General features: G+C 35.7%; 1 protein-coding gene across 1 annotated transcript in view; it reads right to left on the reverse strand.

The window, feature by feature from the left end:
• Positions 1 to 273: 273 nt before the first annotated feature.
• Positions 274 to 13,247, reverse strand: part of SRD2 (snRNA activating complex family protein) — a 123,976-nt gene continuing 111,002 nt past the window's right edge. Inside the window, exons 9-11 of the mRNA XM_089822418.1 lie at positions 1,554 to 1,679; positions 1,174 to 1,437; positions 274 to 841 (exon numbers count right to left, since the gene is read on the reverse strand). Of these exons, the coding sequence (XP_089678544.1) occupies positions 557 to 841; positions 1,174 to 1,437; positions 1,554 to 1,679 (675 nt within the window). The 3' untranslated portion in view covers positions 274 to 556. The remainder of the gene's footprint in view (positions 842 to 1,173; positions 1,438 to 1,553; positions 1,680 to 13,247) is intronic.

A 13,247-nucleotide genomic window follows, 5' to 3' on the forward strand; every position in this document is an offset into this window, starting at 1 on the left:
GGGTACTTTTGGTTCTCCAATATTCTTTTTAAATCCCATGAAATGATAAATACTTGTGATATTCAATAAAATGCAAAGAAGAAAAATATAAGATATTAAAAAATATCTCTCCATGATAGAAATGATCAAGAACTAAAGACAGAAAAATTTACTAAACTAGCTAAAGTTTATAAAAACTGACTAGACTGCTAAAATAACTATTATTGATTATAAATATAACAATGTTAATTTTAATATTCTATCGAAGAAAAAATTATATCTACAAGTCAACTCTTGGGATAAAAAATTATCATATATATACCTTCAAGATGATTCTTTATACATTGAAATTAGATTAATGCCACCACTAGACTTGGAACAAGTAAAGCTCCAAAGGCTATCGCTGGATGCGTCGCATAAAGCACCATGGATATAATCAAAACTGCTCCATTAAAAGGAAATATACCATATTCCCTTAATAGATATTTTTAACCGATTCCAACCATCTACAACATGCTCATACCTTTTAATACACACAAAAAACAGTTTAAGTACATATAAGATGCTATATCCCAGTCTATTCATGATGGTAGTCAAAGACACTGAAGTCATCGTACATGATAGTTCCATCCTGATTGTAGTGGAGGAGATAGTAACAATTCTCACAAAAGAATGATGGGTTTTCAGGAGCCCATTTGTCATCGTAAGTGATCTTCTTTGCACGATAGATATCACAGATGGTACATTTTCTATGACGCACACGAGGCTGAAATGTCAGTAGAGGGTAGGCAAATTTATTTTGAACATCTTCTGGATGAATTAACCGCATATCCCTTATAACAATTCCATGCTTACAATCACCCTGATTGTGCAGTAAGAATAATCATAGGTCAATAAAAATTCAGAAACTCAGTCAAAACTCAAAAAACAAAATACTAGAAGAAAATTAAATTGCATCTTTTAATTACGTTTAAGATTTGTTCTGTGGAAACAACAAACAGAAAAACAAGCGAATAAGATAAAGACCTGTTAGTTTTATGGCATCAATTAACAACGAATCTTCCAGAAACACAAAACATAAGTTTAGATGTAACAAAAGCCCAAGCAATGAATGTGATGCTAGCATTTCCTAAAGCTTAAAGTCGGACTTTGCTACCTAATCTTTTATGCTTAGTTTATCATTAAGTCTCATACCTGGTGACAGTAAAGGTACCGAACACCTAACTGAAATTGTAAATCAGCAAAACAAGTTGTAGACATGTCTGTAGACCTGAAGAAAGGAAGTTGATCTGATGGCAAAGATTCCTGAAGCAACACTCTTTGTTTCTTTTTAAAGCCAGCTGCTATTATGGCTTTCCACTTTTCAAGTGCTTCACGTCTTTCATTATTGAACCAGTTGATGATTGGCCTGCTATAGTCATTAGCCATGGGATCCCTGAAATCATTGTAGAACACATTCTGTTGGAAAGATAGGTATTGTTAGTAAGAAGACGAAGGAAAATTGTTACAATCATGTGAAATGTTTATAGAACTAATGAATTGTGAACATGACAATGGTTGTAGTTCTCAGTTACCTCAATAAGAAAATATCCTGAAGGCACATGCTGTCCAGCCTTCAGCATCAACTGATCCGTTAAGCAATATAACTTATCTCTCAGAACTGTGAGCGGCTGGCTTCCTAAAACCAGAAATTCTTGAATCTACAGTAAGAGTGAATAACAAACAAAATGAATAAGCTTACAACAGTTAGCAATATATGAAGGATAGAATAATAACAAGTCATTAGGGAAAAAAGGCATTCAATATTACTAAGTAATTGGTAAATATTTGCTTGTTATCAAGAGGTCTATATATAGTTATATAAAAGAATAAAATGATGTTTCCTTAGGAAACGATTGTAAAGAATAGAAGCATTCTATTCTAGCTAAAAGAAAGCTAAAAAAGCTAACAGATAACTACAGCTAACTAAATATTAGAAACATTCTAGTATTTATAATAGATTACAAATAGATTATCATTAACTAATGATAGATGGTTATCTATTATCGTAATACCCTCTCTTAATAGTTAATATATCTATAACACCAAGCTGCCCTCTGAATTTGACAAACTTATCAGGACCAAAAGGCTTGGTGAGAATGTTTGCAGTCTGATCTGTGGTAGGAACATACTGCAAATCTATTGTCTTGTCTTCAACTAGTTATCGTATGTAGTGACAGTGAACATCCACATACTTGGTTCGTTCATGGAAGATTGGATTTCAAGCTAACTTGATAACGTCTTCATTATCAACAAACAAAGTAGTCAGTCCTACTGGTGACATCTACATATCCCAAAGCATCCAATGAAGCCAAACTACTTCACATCTTGCCTTAACAATCCAGAGGTATTCGGCCTTTGTAGAGGAGAGAGAAATTGTCTGCTGCTTCTTATTGGTTCATGTGACGGCACCGGATCCCAAACTAAACACATATCCAAAAGTTGTTTTTTTATCGTCAACAGAGCCTAGCCAATCTGAATCTGTGAACCCAATGAGTCTAGGATTAGAACTTCGAGAGTAAAGAAGTCCATACACTAAAGTGCCCTTCACATAACAAAACACATGCTTTGCGACCATCCAATGATCAGCCTTCGGAGCTGTCATAAAGCGTGAAATGTAGTTGACCATGAAGTTGATGTCAAGCCTAGTAGCAGAGAGGTAAATGAGGTTGCCTACTAGTTGCCTGTATGCAGTATCATCAACAAGAGGAGAATCAAACTTGGCTGATAACTTGGGACCTTTCTCCATGGGTGTAGATGCAAGCTTGCAATCCTGCATATAGAATTTGTCTAATAGAGCCCTGGCATATTTGGACTGAGAGATGAATATACCAGAAGACTGTTGTCAAACCTCAACACCTAGGCAATAATGCATGAGTCCAAGGTCATTCATATCAAAAGACTGGCATGAATTTTGTTTGATTCCCTGAATCAAAGATGTTGAACTACTAGTGATGATCAAATTATCCACATAAATAACCAGAAGGATGATGTCACTGTCAGTAGTCTTGATGTACAAATTTGACTTTGAAGAACTCCTCTTGAAGCCTTGTTCACTGAGGTACTTATCAAATTTTATGTACCATGCCCGAGGGGCCTACTTCAAGCACAGAGAGCTTTGACCAATCTAAGAACCTAATGGTCTTTACTAGCAACCTTGAAACCAGGAGGTTACATCATGTAGACCTCTTCATGGAGATCACCCTTCAAGAAAGCACTCTTGATGTCCATCTAATGGACCTTCCAGCCAAATTGTGTTCCCATGGCTAAGACTAATCTCATTGTGCTCATCTTTGCAGTAGGACCAAAGGTCTCTTCATAATCAATGACTTCACATTGAGAAAAGCCCTTCGCAACTGAATGAACTTTGTACATATTCAAAGTACCATCAGATTTGTATTTGATTTTGTGAACCCATTTGCAGCCAATGGGTTTCTTCCCTGGTGGAAGATTAGAAAGGACCCACGTGTTATTCTTCAACAAGTTTTGGTGTTCATATGTCATGGCCTACTCCCACTCTGGAATTCCATTAGCCTCGGAATATATTTGAGGTTCAAATACACTATGAATGTTGGCCATGAGAGCAAAGATTACAAACTCTTTAGTTTTGCTCCTTTTCCAAGCAGTTCTCCCATCAATGAGCTCATCATCACGAAGATAAACAAGTGTCTTAGCCCACCACTTAGGCCGGAGAGGAGAACAACCAACATTAGTATCAGGAGATGCTTGGTGATCAAGTTCCTCATCAAAAGAATCTCAATCAAACTCAAGTGAAGCATCTACAAATCAAGGTGATCCTACAGGAGAAGCTGGAGGTGTCTGTACAAGGATAATTGGTATAACTAGAGCTACTAGAGTCTTCCCATCAGGTGGACCTAATGGAAGCCTAACTCCCAAATTATGAGCCTTCATAGGCTAGTCTATTGGATTAGGAATAGGAGAAACATGCATGAATGGTCCTCGTTGCTCATCAAAAACTACGTCACGACTATACAGGAGACGAGATGTCTCAGTGTTGATCAAGCAGTAAGCTTTGTGAAGACTACTATATCCAGCAAGCATGAGTTTCTAACTCTTGGCATCCAGCTTGGTGCGTGACACATCGGGCATCCAAACAAAAGAAAGAGAGCCAAAAACCTTCAAGTGACTGATTTTGGGTTTGCGAACTGACCAGGCCTCTTCCAGAGTTTTACCTTTGACTGCCACTATTGGTGACCAGTTCAAAAGATAAACTAAAGTGTTGATTGCTTCTACTCAAAACTTCTTCGAAACATATCTCTGTTCGAGCATGGATCAAGCCATCTCAGTGATTGTTTTGTTCTGTCGTTCAACTACACTATTATGTTGTGGTGTGCAGGGTGTGGTTAACTGTCGTTTGATGCCATGAGTATCCAAGAAGCTAGAGAATGCATTAGAGCAAAATCCCCCCCTCCCCTTGTCTAATCTAAGAGTAATAATAGATTTTTCAGACTCTTTTTCAACTAAAGGTTTAAACCTTTGAAATACAGGAAATGCCTCTGATTTCTTTTTAAGGAAATACACCCACATTTTTCTATTGAAATCATCAAAAAACAACAGAAAATACCTAGACCCAAGAACAGAAGGAGAGAACATAGGGTTGCAAATATTGGCATGAACAAGTTGAAGTACCTAAGAAGCTCGCCATGAATTGCCACTTGTGAAATGTGTACGATGTTGCTTCCCAGCTTGGCATGCATCACAAACTCCAAGATGCTAAGTCTGAATCAGCAATCCAAGGACAAGCTCATCCCGAGCAAGCTAAGAGAGATTATGCACATTTAAGTGCCCATATCGCTAATGCCAAAGTGTGCTAACAGAAGACTAGTGAACATCCATAGCTAAGTCCCAAGAATCACCAAAATCAGTAAGTCGAAAAAAACCATGATCCTCAAGACCCACTGCAACAGTGGACTGAGTCACTCAATCAGTAATGGTACACTAATGTGAATTGAAGGTGACATCCAAGTGTGGAGAATATCGCAGTAATTGACTGACTAAGAGGAGATTTAGTTCCATCCGTAGAACGTAGTACACATCGAGGAAAATGAGATTCTTCCTAGTAGACTGAATCTAAATGTTGCCTTTACTGGCAACGATGTACTATTTTCCACCACCAAAAATAACAGAATTTGCATAAGGCTGGTAGGCAGTGAACCAGTCTCTGCGACAAGTGAAATGACGAGAGGTGCCTAAATCAATGTACCATGCAAATGACTTCACATGATCTGCAAGTCTTTTAGCTGTGAAGGCGTAAAAGGCAGATTCCATCTGCTCAGTGTGCTCTGCACTGTTCTCTTTGGGCTGCAAACCTGATTTCTTAGATTGGCCAGCTAAGCATTTCTGACATTCAACCTTCATGTGACCAAACTTGTGGCAATAGTTGCTTTAAATGTTCTTCTTCTGGGAGCATCTGAAGCTAGAGCAAAAGACTTCTGCTGAGACGATCGTTGAAACTTGTCTTTATCCTTCTCAAAGGATTTAGCAGCAAAGGCTTGCTCTATGGAGCTGGAGCTGGAGCTAGAGCTACTACTGAACTGTTGTTTCCACCGATCTTGTTGAAGCAAAAGTGTGTAGAGATCAATGAACTTCAGATCAACACCAGAAGATGTGATGTTGAGAGTCTCGATAAAATGCTCATTGCACTTTGGTAAACTCCGAAGAGTGATAACCACAATGTCCTCTTCCTCCATTTTGCGACCGTCAGCAAGCAACTGATCACAAATTTCCTGAATCCTATTCAGGTGAGTCTGGAGCGAGGTTCACTCATCCATGATAATAGAAAACAGAGTGTTCTTCAAGAAGAAAGCTTTTCTTTTGTCAGAAGTCTCATGAAGACCTTTGATATGTGTCCATATCTTGGCAGTTGTCTTGCCAGATGGAATTTGAGAGAGTTGATCATTAGCCTCGGATAATTTGAGAAGCATCACCGCCTCTCAATTATTCAGATCCCATATATCCTTATCAGTACCAGGAGCAGTCAGACGCTTCGTAACACCTAGAACAATTTGATCGGTATTTTGATATTCATAAATTGCTATGATCCACTGCTTCCAAATGTCATAATTTCGACCATTAAATTTGGAGTTGTGCTTGACCAGAATTTTTGTCAAAGATGCTATGGCATGTTTTTCAATGAAAAAATGTGAAAATCTATGAAGGCATGTTCTGCAAGGCACAAAAACGGAAGACCTAAAAAATTTGAAGGATGACCAAGAAGAGAGCTCAAAAAACCCAAAAAAAATATGTTGTCGGTTTCTGAATGCGCTAGCTCAAAAATTAAGGCACCCAGAAAAAATGGATGACAACCCAGTTGAGCTCTTGAAAAACCCACCAAGAATTTGGAATCAGAAGAAAAAATAAATTGAGCTCAAAAATTAGGGTTTCGAAGAAAACTCTAGTTGGTAGCCATGAAAGGTCAAATTTGCAGAAAATTGGAGTTTGCAGGCAAAGAATGACTGATTTTTTCAAAAAAAAAATGGAGCTTCCTTGTAAAGACTTCGCTGTAGGTGAATATTTTTGTAGAAAAAATGACAGATTTGCAATGTATAGGAGCGCAAATGAGGCAAAAATGACTGCAAAGAACACCACAGAAAAACTCCAAGAAGCCACGATTTGCTCTGAAACTGTACTCCCAAGAACAATGGTATTGGATGGAGCTATTTGCAGACACAAGCATAGTGATTGCATTAAAAACGACCAAACGTGACTGGACAAACGCGATTTGCAGAAAAAGAAATGCCAAAAAACGGGCTTGGGTGTTGATAAGTGTAGCAATTTGTGTATGTGCGCGATTTTTTCCAAAGAGATCATCATTTGCAAACAAGAAACCCTAGCCGAGCAGCATAACAAACGCGATTTGCAATAAAAAAACAGTCGCATTTTTCCAGTTTAGAAATTTGAATTTGTAGATGGAAAAAAAAAACTTATACAAACCAGGGCTCTTTGAAGCAAAAAAAAATGAAAAATAATTACGAAAATAAGAATATGATAATTTTGACAAAGAAATTATAATTTTCAAAAAAATTATACGCATTAGCTCGGATACCATATTACAAAGTAATTGGTAAATATTTGTTTGTTATTAACAAAGACCGAGAGATCTATATATATAAAGGAATAAAACAATGTTTCCTTAGGAAAGGATCATAAAGAATCGAAACATTTTATTCTAGCTAAAAAAGCTAACAGATAACTACAAATCAATAAATATTATAAACATTCTAATATTTACAATAGATTACAATTAGATTACCATTAACTAATAATAGACGATTATCTATTATTGTAATATTCAATTCACACAAAATCTAAATTTCTCAAGGATAAAGAAGCAAAAAGGAACAAATCCCTGATATTATTTCTAGAACAAAACACAGCCATTAATATTATACCCTCCTTTCTTGGAATAAGATCTTGCGGTTCCACTGACCACTCTTGTATTAAGGTACTGTGATATTTTTTTGATAAAAATGATCATATTAATGAATTGGTATTTTCTCAAGAATCCCTGAAAGGCTTCTGTAGCAAGGCCATGTGGCTTGGTATAAAAGAATATACTTAAATCAATGTTTACTTAGTTCAATGATTGACAAGAGCATATAAATGTACCAAAACATAATTAGTAGACCGGCATTCATATCTATTTTGCATAATGGCATATTATCATCTAGAAGATAAAAATTATAAAAGGATCAATGTATCTTCTAGGAAAAGGCATGAACCTGCATGTAGCAATTTAGAGGGCAGTACATCTTGGAATTTTTAATCCTTGCTTTAGGTTTATGCTCTTTCCATGTACAATAGTAGCTTCACTTCCATAGTTTATAACCCTTATATCGGACATGAGTTCCACATGTACATCAGTAGCTTCACTTCCATAGTTTATAACCCTTACATCTGACATGAGTTCCATTGGATTGAATGGGATTCTTGCTGAAATCTGGTGCTTGTTTTACTGAATAACTTCACCAATACCTCATTATTTTAAGCCGCTTATATATATGTTTGATTACCTTAATCCTACTTTGCAGGCTTAAATGTTTTGCCTAAGCAGGGTTGAGTTGCTAACCTTGCTTATGAGGTGGTCTTGGAGAATCTGTTGATTCTATTGTTGCTGTTGGATGTAACTAACAAGCAAATTGACACACTAGAAAATTTTAATTCTAATAGTACTTCTATAATATTCCCAAGTATCAGATAGCTATCTACAGAAGTGCCATACGTCATGATTTCCATCTCTAACTGTCAGATGCTACAAATGGTTGGATCAAAGCTATTAAGAATGGTTAGTGCTTCAATGATAAAGAATTCCAAGTACTAGATCATAACTAATGATCAGGAGCATTAAGAACCACAAAGAAATACAAAATCCAAAGGTTAGAAACAAGTCCAACCAGTGACGAGGGATATTTTTTTCAAGGGGAACTTTACAACCTCAACAAAAATATAAATGTATTTTACCTGCAAGTTGAAATGAGAAAACTGCAGAAATCAGGAGGATACAGTCAGACTGTAAAACAGGGGAAAAGTATTGACAAAGCATAAATAATCCTGGTTTGTAACAAAATGCTATCACCAACAAATCTTGTGAGCACACCCAACACAACTACTCATGTGAAGTTCGGACTGCTAGGGTAGCCTATCTATTTTGCATTCATTGCATACTCAAACTTAGATTGGTGGAATTAATAACAATGCCTAAGAATGACAGTTGCATCATTGACACACTGGGCAACTCATGAAGAATATCAAATCAGGAGAGTACAACCAAAACTACTGATTAATATTGAAATGACATTGATCATACAACAAGACTATGCAAATAATACAAGCCAAAGATATGCACTCATTCATCAATGAAGAGATCATCAAATAAGTTATCAACCATCCGATTGAATTCTGACATAACTATTTTATATTCTCTACAGACGTAAGTGGCAATAATCTACTAAAAGTTAGAAGTTTTGATAATGTGAGTACAAATAATAGAATTAGCAATAGCAAGATACATCTAAGTATTAAGAAGCTACTCAAAACTGCTATTCTATATCCAAGGTCTTTATAGACTGTTATCAGTCATACCATAGATATCAGAGACAACGAATACTTTCAGACCACTGTAGCATATATAACATTTGCACTATGATAGACCAGTAACAACAATCACTTTGCTGGTATTACAGACTTCTCTACTCCAGTCAGCGACAATTAAGAGTTCAGATCAAGCAAGCAGAAGATTATAAATATCATCTCCATACGCCTAATTTTGATGGCAAGGCAATTCTGACTAAATAAGTGGCAACATACTTTTTTCTTTCAGAACCTTTGACCATCGGGGGGTAGAGTAATTTCTGAATGACATTGTTCCTTCTAAGATTTTGATTGCAGACATAGCCGGCTATGTGACACGTATATAGGTGTATCATCAAATGGTTTTGTCTATTCTCCTTGTTTGATATTTGACATATGTTGCATCACGACAAATCTCACACTGCTTCCATCGTATCAGATTTCATGGAGTGTGTTGTTACAAGGCAGATTGATTATTGTTGCAAGTCATTCTTTATCAGACATGTCAGCAAACTAAATCCGATAAGAGGAGGTAAGGAAGGGCTGTGCAGATCATTCAATACCCAAGGATTAATTATGTACAAACAACATTCATTCTCAGATGGGTGAATGTATATAAGAATTCTTCTGTGAGAACAGAGTTTGCAAATCTATAAAAAGCTAAGTTCTGGACATTGTATATTCAGAGAGCCAGTGTATACAATAATTAAATAACAAGAAGTGGGACAGCCTGAAATAAATATCTTGCAATTAGAGTTCAGAGCAAATAATCATATAACAGTTATATCAAATAATACAAACAAGTTCTAGAAAGGCATATGCAGTCGTTGTGAATTTGGAGAATTTACAAAGACTAGAAAGTTTGAAAGAGAGATAGCCCAAGCTGACAATGCTAAAAGAGAGATCTATATTGTGCAAAGATTGAAGGATATGCATACAAATGAATTATTGAACATGCTTTAGAAACTCTAAAGAAGATTCTTAAAAGATAGCCTAAAGTTTTATGAACATCGAAGCATGAAAGAATCACTTCCTTTCTTAACAGGGATTCAAAGTCTCCTAATATGGACATATAGTACATATTAAAAATCTGTTTCAACATTTAGTACATATATGTCCATATTAGGAGACTTTGAATCCCTGTTAAGAGATTCCAACCTTGTTAGGAGTTGTGCCAACCCTGTTAGGAGTTGTGGAAGACAGAAGGACCCACTGTCCAAATAGCTTCTAGGGAAAGACCACTAAGGTCACTATCCAACTGATCTCTCAACTATTCCTTGCTGAATAATTGTTTGTACTAAACTTCAACTTCTTTCCTCAGTCCTATCAACTGGACCAGTCATTATCAAACCTTGTAGACTAGGTCATGAACTTCAGTTCCAAGTATTGAACTTCGGATCACACAATAAAACCTCGACAATGAAGTTTCCTTTACTTTCACTTTTCTCTTCTTAACTTTGCAATTTGCTCTTTCTGTTGCTTCCAATCACTTGCATCATCCATGCATGATAAAGGAAAATGTCCTTCCTTTATACCAAATCTATAAAATAATTCCTGGAGTCAATTGTTACATCTTCTCAATTAATTATTATAGGACCACATAAAGAACACATTACACTTAGCAATAACATTAATCTTTTGTCTTGTAACTCGAATAACTTTCCATACATGTAACATTATGATGAGCGAGCTTAGCCACCTCATCTCCAACATGTCTTTTTTACATATTTATCTTTGGCTTCTCAAAATAAGAATTTTGCTAAGAGATATAAAAAGTTTACCAGAACATGCCTCTGTAAACTCTATCTCATAATAGTCTTCATCGAAACTTGCATAACTTCTTCTAGACTTAATATCTTATGCTTCCAAGGTTAGCTACATATACTAGACACATAGTATAATCTCCCTTTAAGGTTGCTAGTGAAAGTAATCAATGATCTATCTGCACCAATTTGATCTTTACCGTTGTTTTTTTGTCAAATATCACAGAAAACTGCTATGTTGACATCAATGACAAACACAGTCATGAATGTAACATATCATCATGATAATGATCTGATCATATTTCTACAATACTCCCCCATAGGAATATCATCAGCATTCATGCATTCAACAATCTCCCCCTTTGGCATTGATGACAACATATATGAAAAATATCTAGTTCCAGGAATACCAATTGCAAAAGACTGTTAACCTTTCTTTTCAAATCTTCTTCATCGATCATTTTCAAATCCTCTTCATCAATCATTATCCCCATTGCTATGCATCAATGTATTTTACATCAAACTATTTTTCCATGTTGTACTTCTCCTATTGTACTTCTTCCCAACTATTTTTCATGTTGTACTTCTCCCCCATTGACATCAATGTCAAAGGTTTCAACAACCATCAAACTTTGCAACAACTATTTTTGACTTGCTCAATTGTCCAAAGACACTATTCAAAAACAACATCCAAAAAGAATCCTAGATGACTTTGTCCATCACAAATACTCCCCCATACAGGAAGCATCAGCATTCAGTCTAGACAAATGATAGCGCTTTGTTACACTGGATTGGTACACTCTTACATCATCTATTTTGATGTAGGAAGGGGAATAACCCCTAGAATACCTTTCAAATACTCAAAAGTCTCTTTGGGAAGAGGCTTAGTGAAAATATCTGCAATCTACTCTTTAGTGTTTACATATTCCAATCTAATTTCCTTTTCTGCAACTTTCTCTCTCAACATGTGTTACTTGATAGAAATGTGTTTAGTCTTAGAATGCAACACTAGATTCTTAGATATATTTAATGTTCTTGTGTTGTCACAATGTCTGGCAACAGGTTCACTAAATTCTATCCTTGTATCCTTCAGCATCTGCTTCATCCAAACAACTCGATTATAATTGTTTGCTTCTGCAACCAATTCTACTTTTGTTATACTTTGTGAAGTTAGTATAAGTATATAAAGTGAAATGTCGACCCTTATTTGGCATTATCAATCATGCAAGTATTATGTGTGAGTTATACACAATTATGAATTGGTGCAATATAAACCGATCTCCATTAGCAATTGTTATTGTTAACTAATTTATATTAAGATATAAGGAGGAATGGCCATGTCTCTAACTAGAGACATGCCCATTCACCTATGTACCGTATCACAAATTATTTATATAAAATGAATTCATTCTTGCAAGTATCGAAATCAATTAATACGAAGCAAGATCTGGAAAACAATAAAAATTCAATGAGTGAAAGCATTTCATTATATCTGACATTACAGTACGTCCATATGTAAGGTTTTGCCTCATAGGAGATCGAATCTGCATCATATCAATGTTCAAAACTATAAGATTCTAAAGAAAAGAAATTCATTCTATAAATCTGATATAAACTTAGTAAACATTCACGTAAACTTTCCAAGTTTTTGAATGTCTCTTAAAGTTGCCCTCTTGGAAGTGAGAGGCACTAAGTGATAATTTACGGTGTGAATCAAGGTATTCCTAGTTCTTAAGGCATTCTTCTTGAATTTAAGTTTCTCCACTTGGTCTTGTGGCACAGATAAATCTTCTTCCTCTTTAGACTGAAGTTCATTTTTTTCAAGTGCAAGAACTCTAACCTTAGATGTGTAAAGTTTCTGCAAATCCTGTGTGATCAAACTGAAACAATACCTTCTCCAATGCTTGCTGAAGATTACCTTTGTTCAGACTTGTATAAGAGATGTCAATAATGAAATTATTATTATGAAATCTTTTATTTCTGGAAGTGTTTGATTAGGGAAGACTTGCTTAAAGGAGCAGACTTGATGTTATTTGTGTGTCCTTTAACTACAACTATACCCTTCATAAATACCTTACCCAAAAGGGGCATGACCCTATCTAGGTTGGCCCATAAACTCCTCATAACCGGCACCTAAAGGATGTAATGACATGTAAACAGTATTAACTAGGATTAGTTAAGGTTTAACACTCAAACAAATAAAACCTAAGGGAGATGTCGATCATGCCTACCAAAAGGAGCAATATAAATTTAGGCTTTCATAAGGCATCAAGAGAATGCCAAGGTCTATGCGATCTGCACAATCAAATCAGTATGTTGATCAGAGTTACGGATTTAACACTCCCTCTTGACTTGATAAACATAATGACAGATAAA

Source organism: Cupressus sempervirens, chromosome 3 (assembly GCF_028749045.1).
Source record: "Cupressus sempervirens isolate cs-2001-9-10 chromosome 3, ASM2874904v1, whole genome shotgun sequence".
Classification (NCBI taxonomy): domain Eukaryota; kingdom Viridiplantae; phylum Streptophyta; class Pinopsida; order Cupressales; family Cupressaceae; genus Cupressus; species Cupressus sempervirens.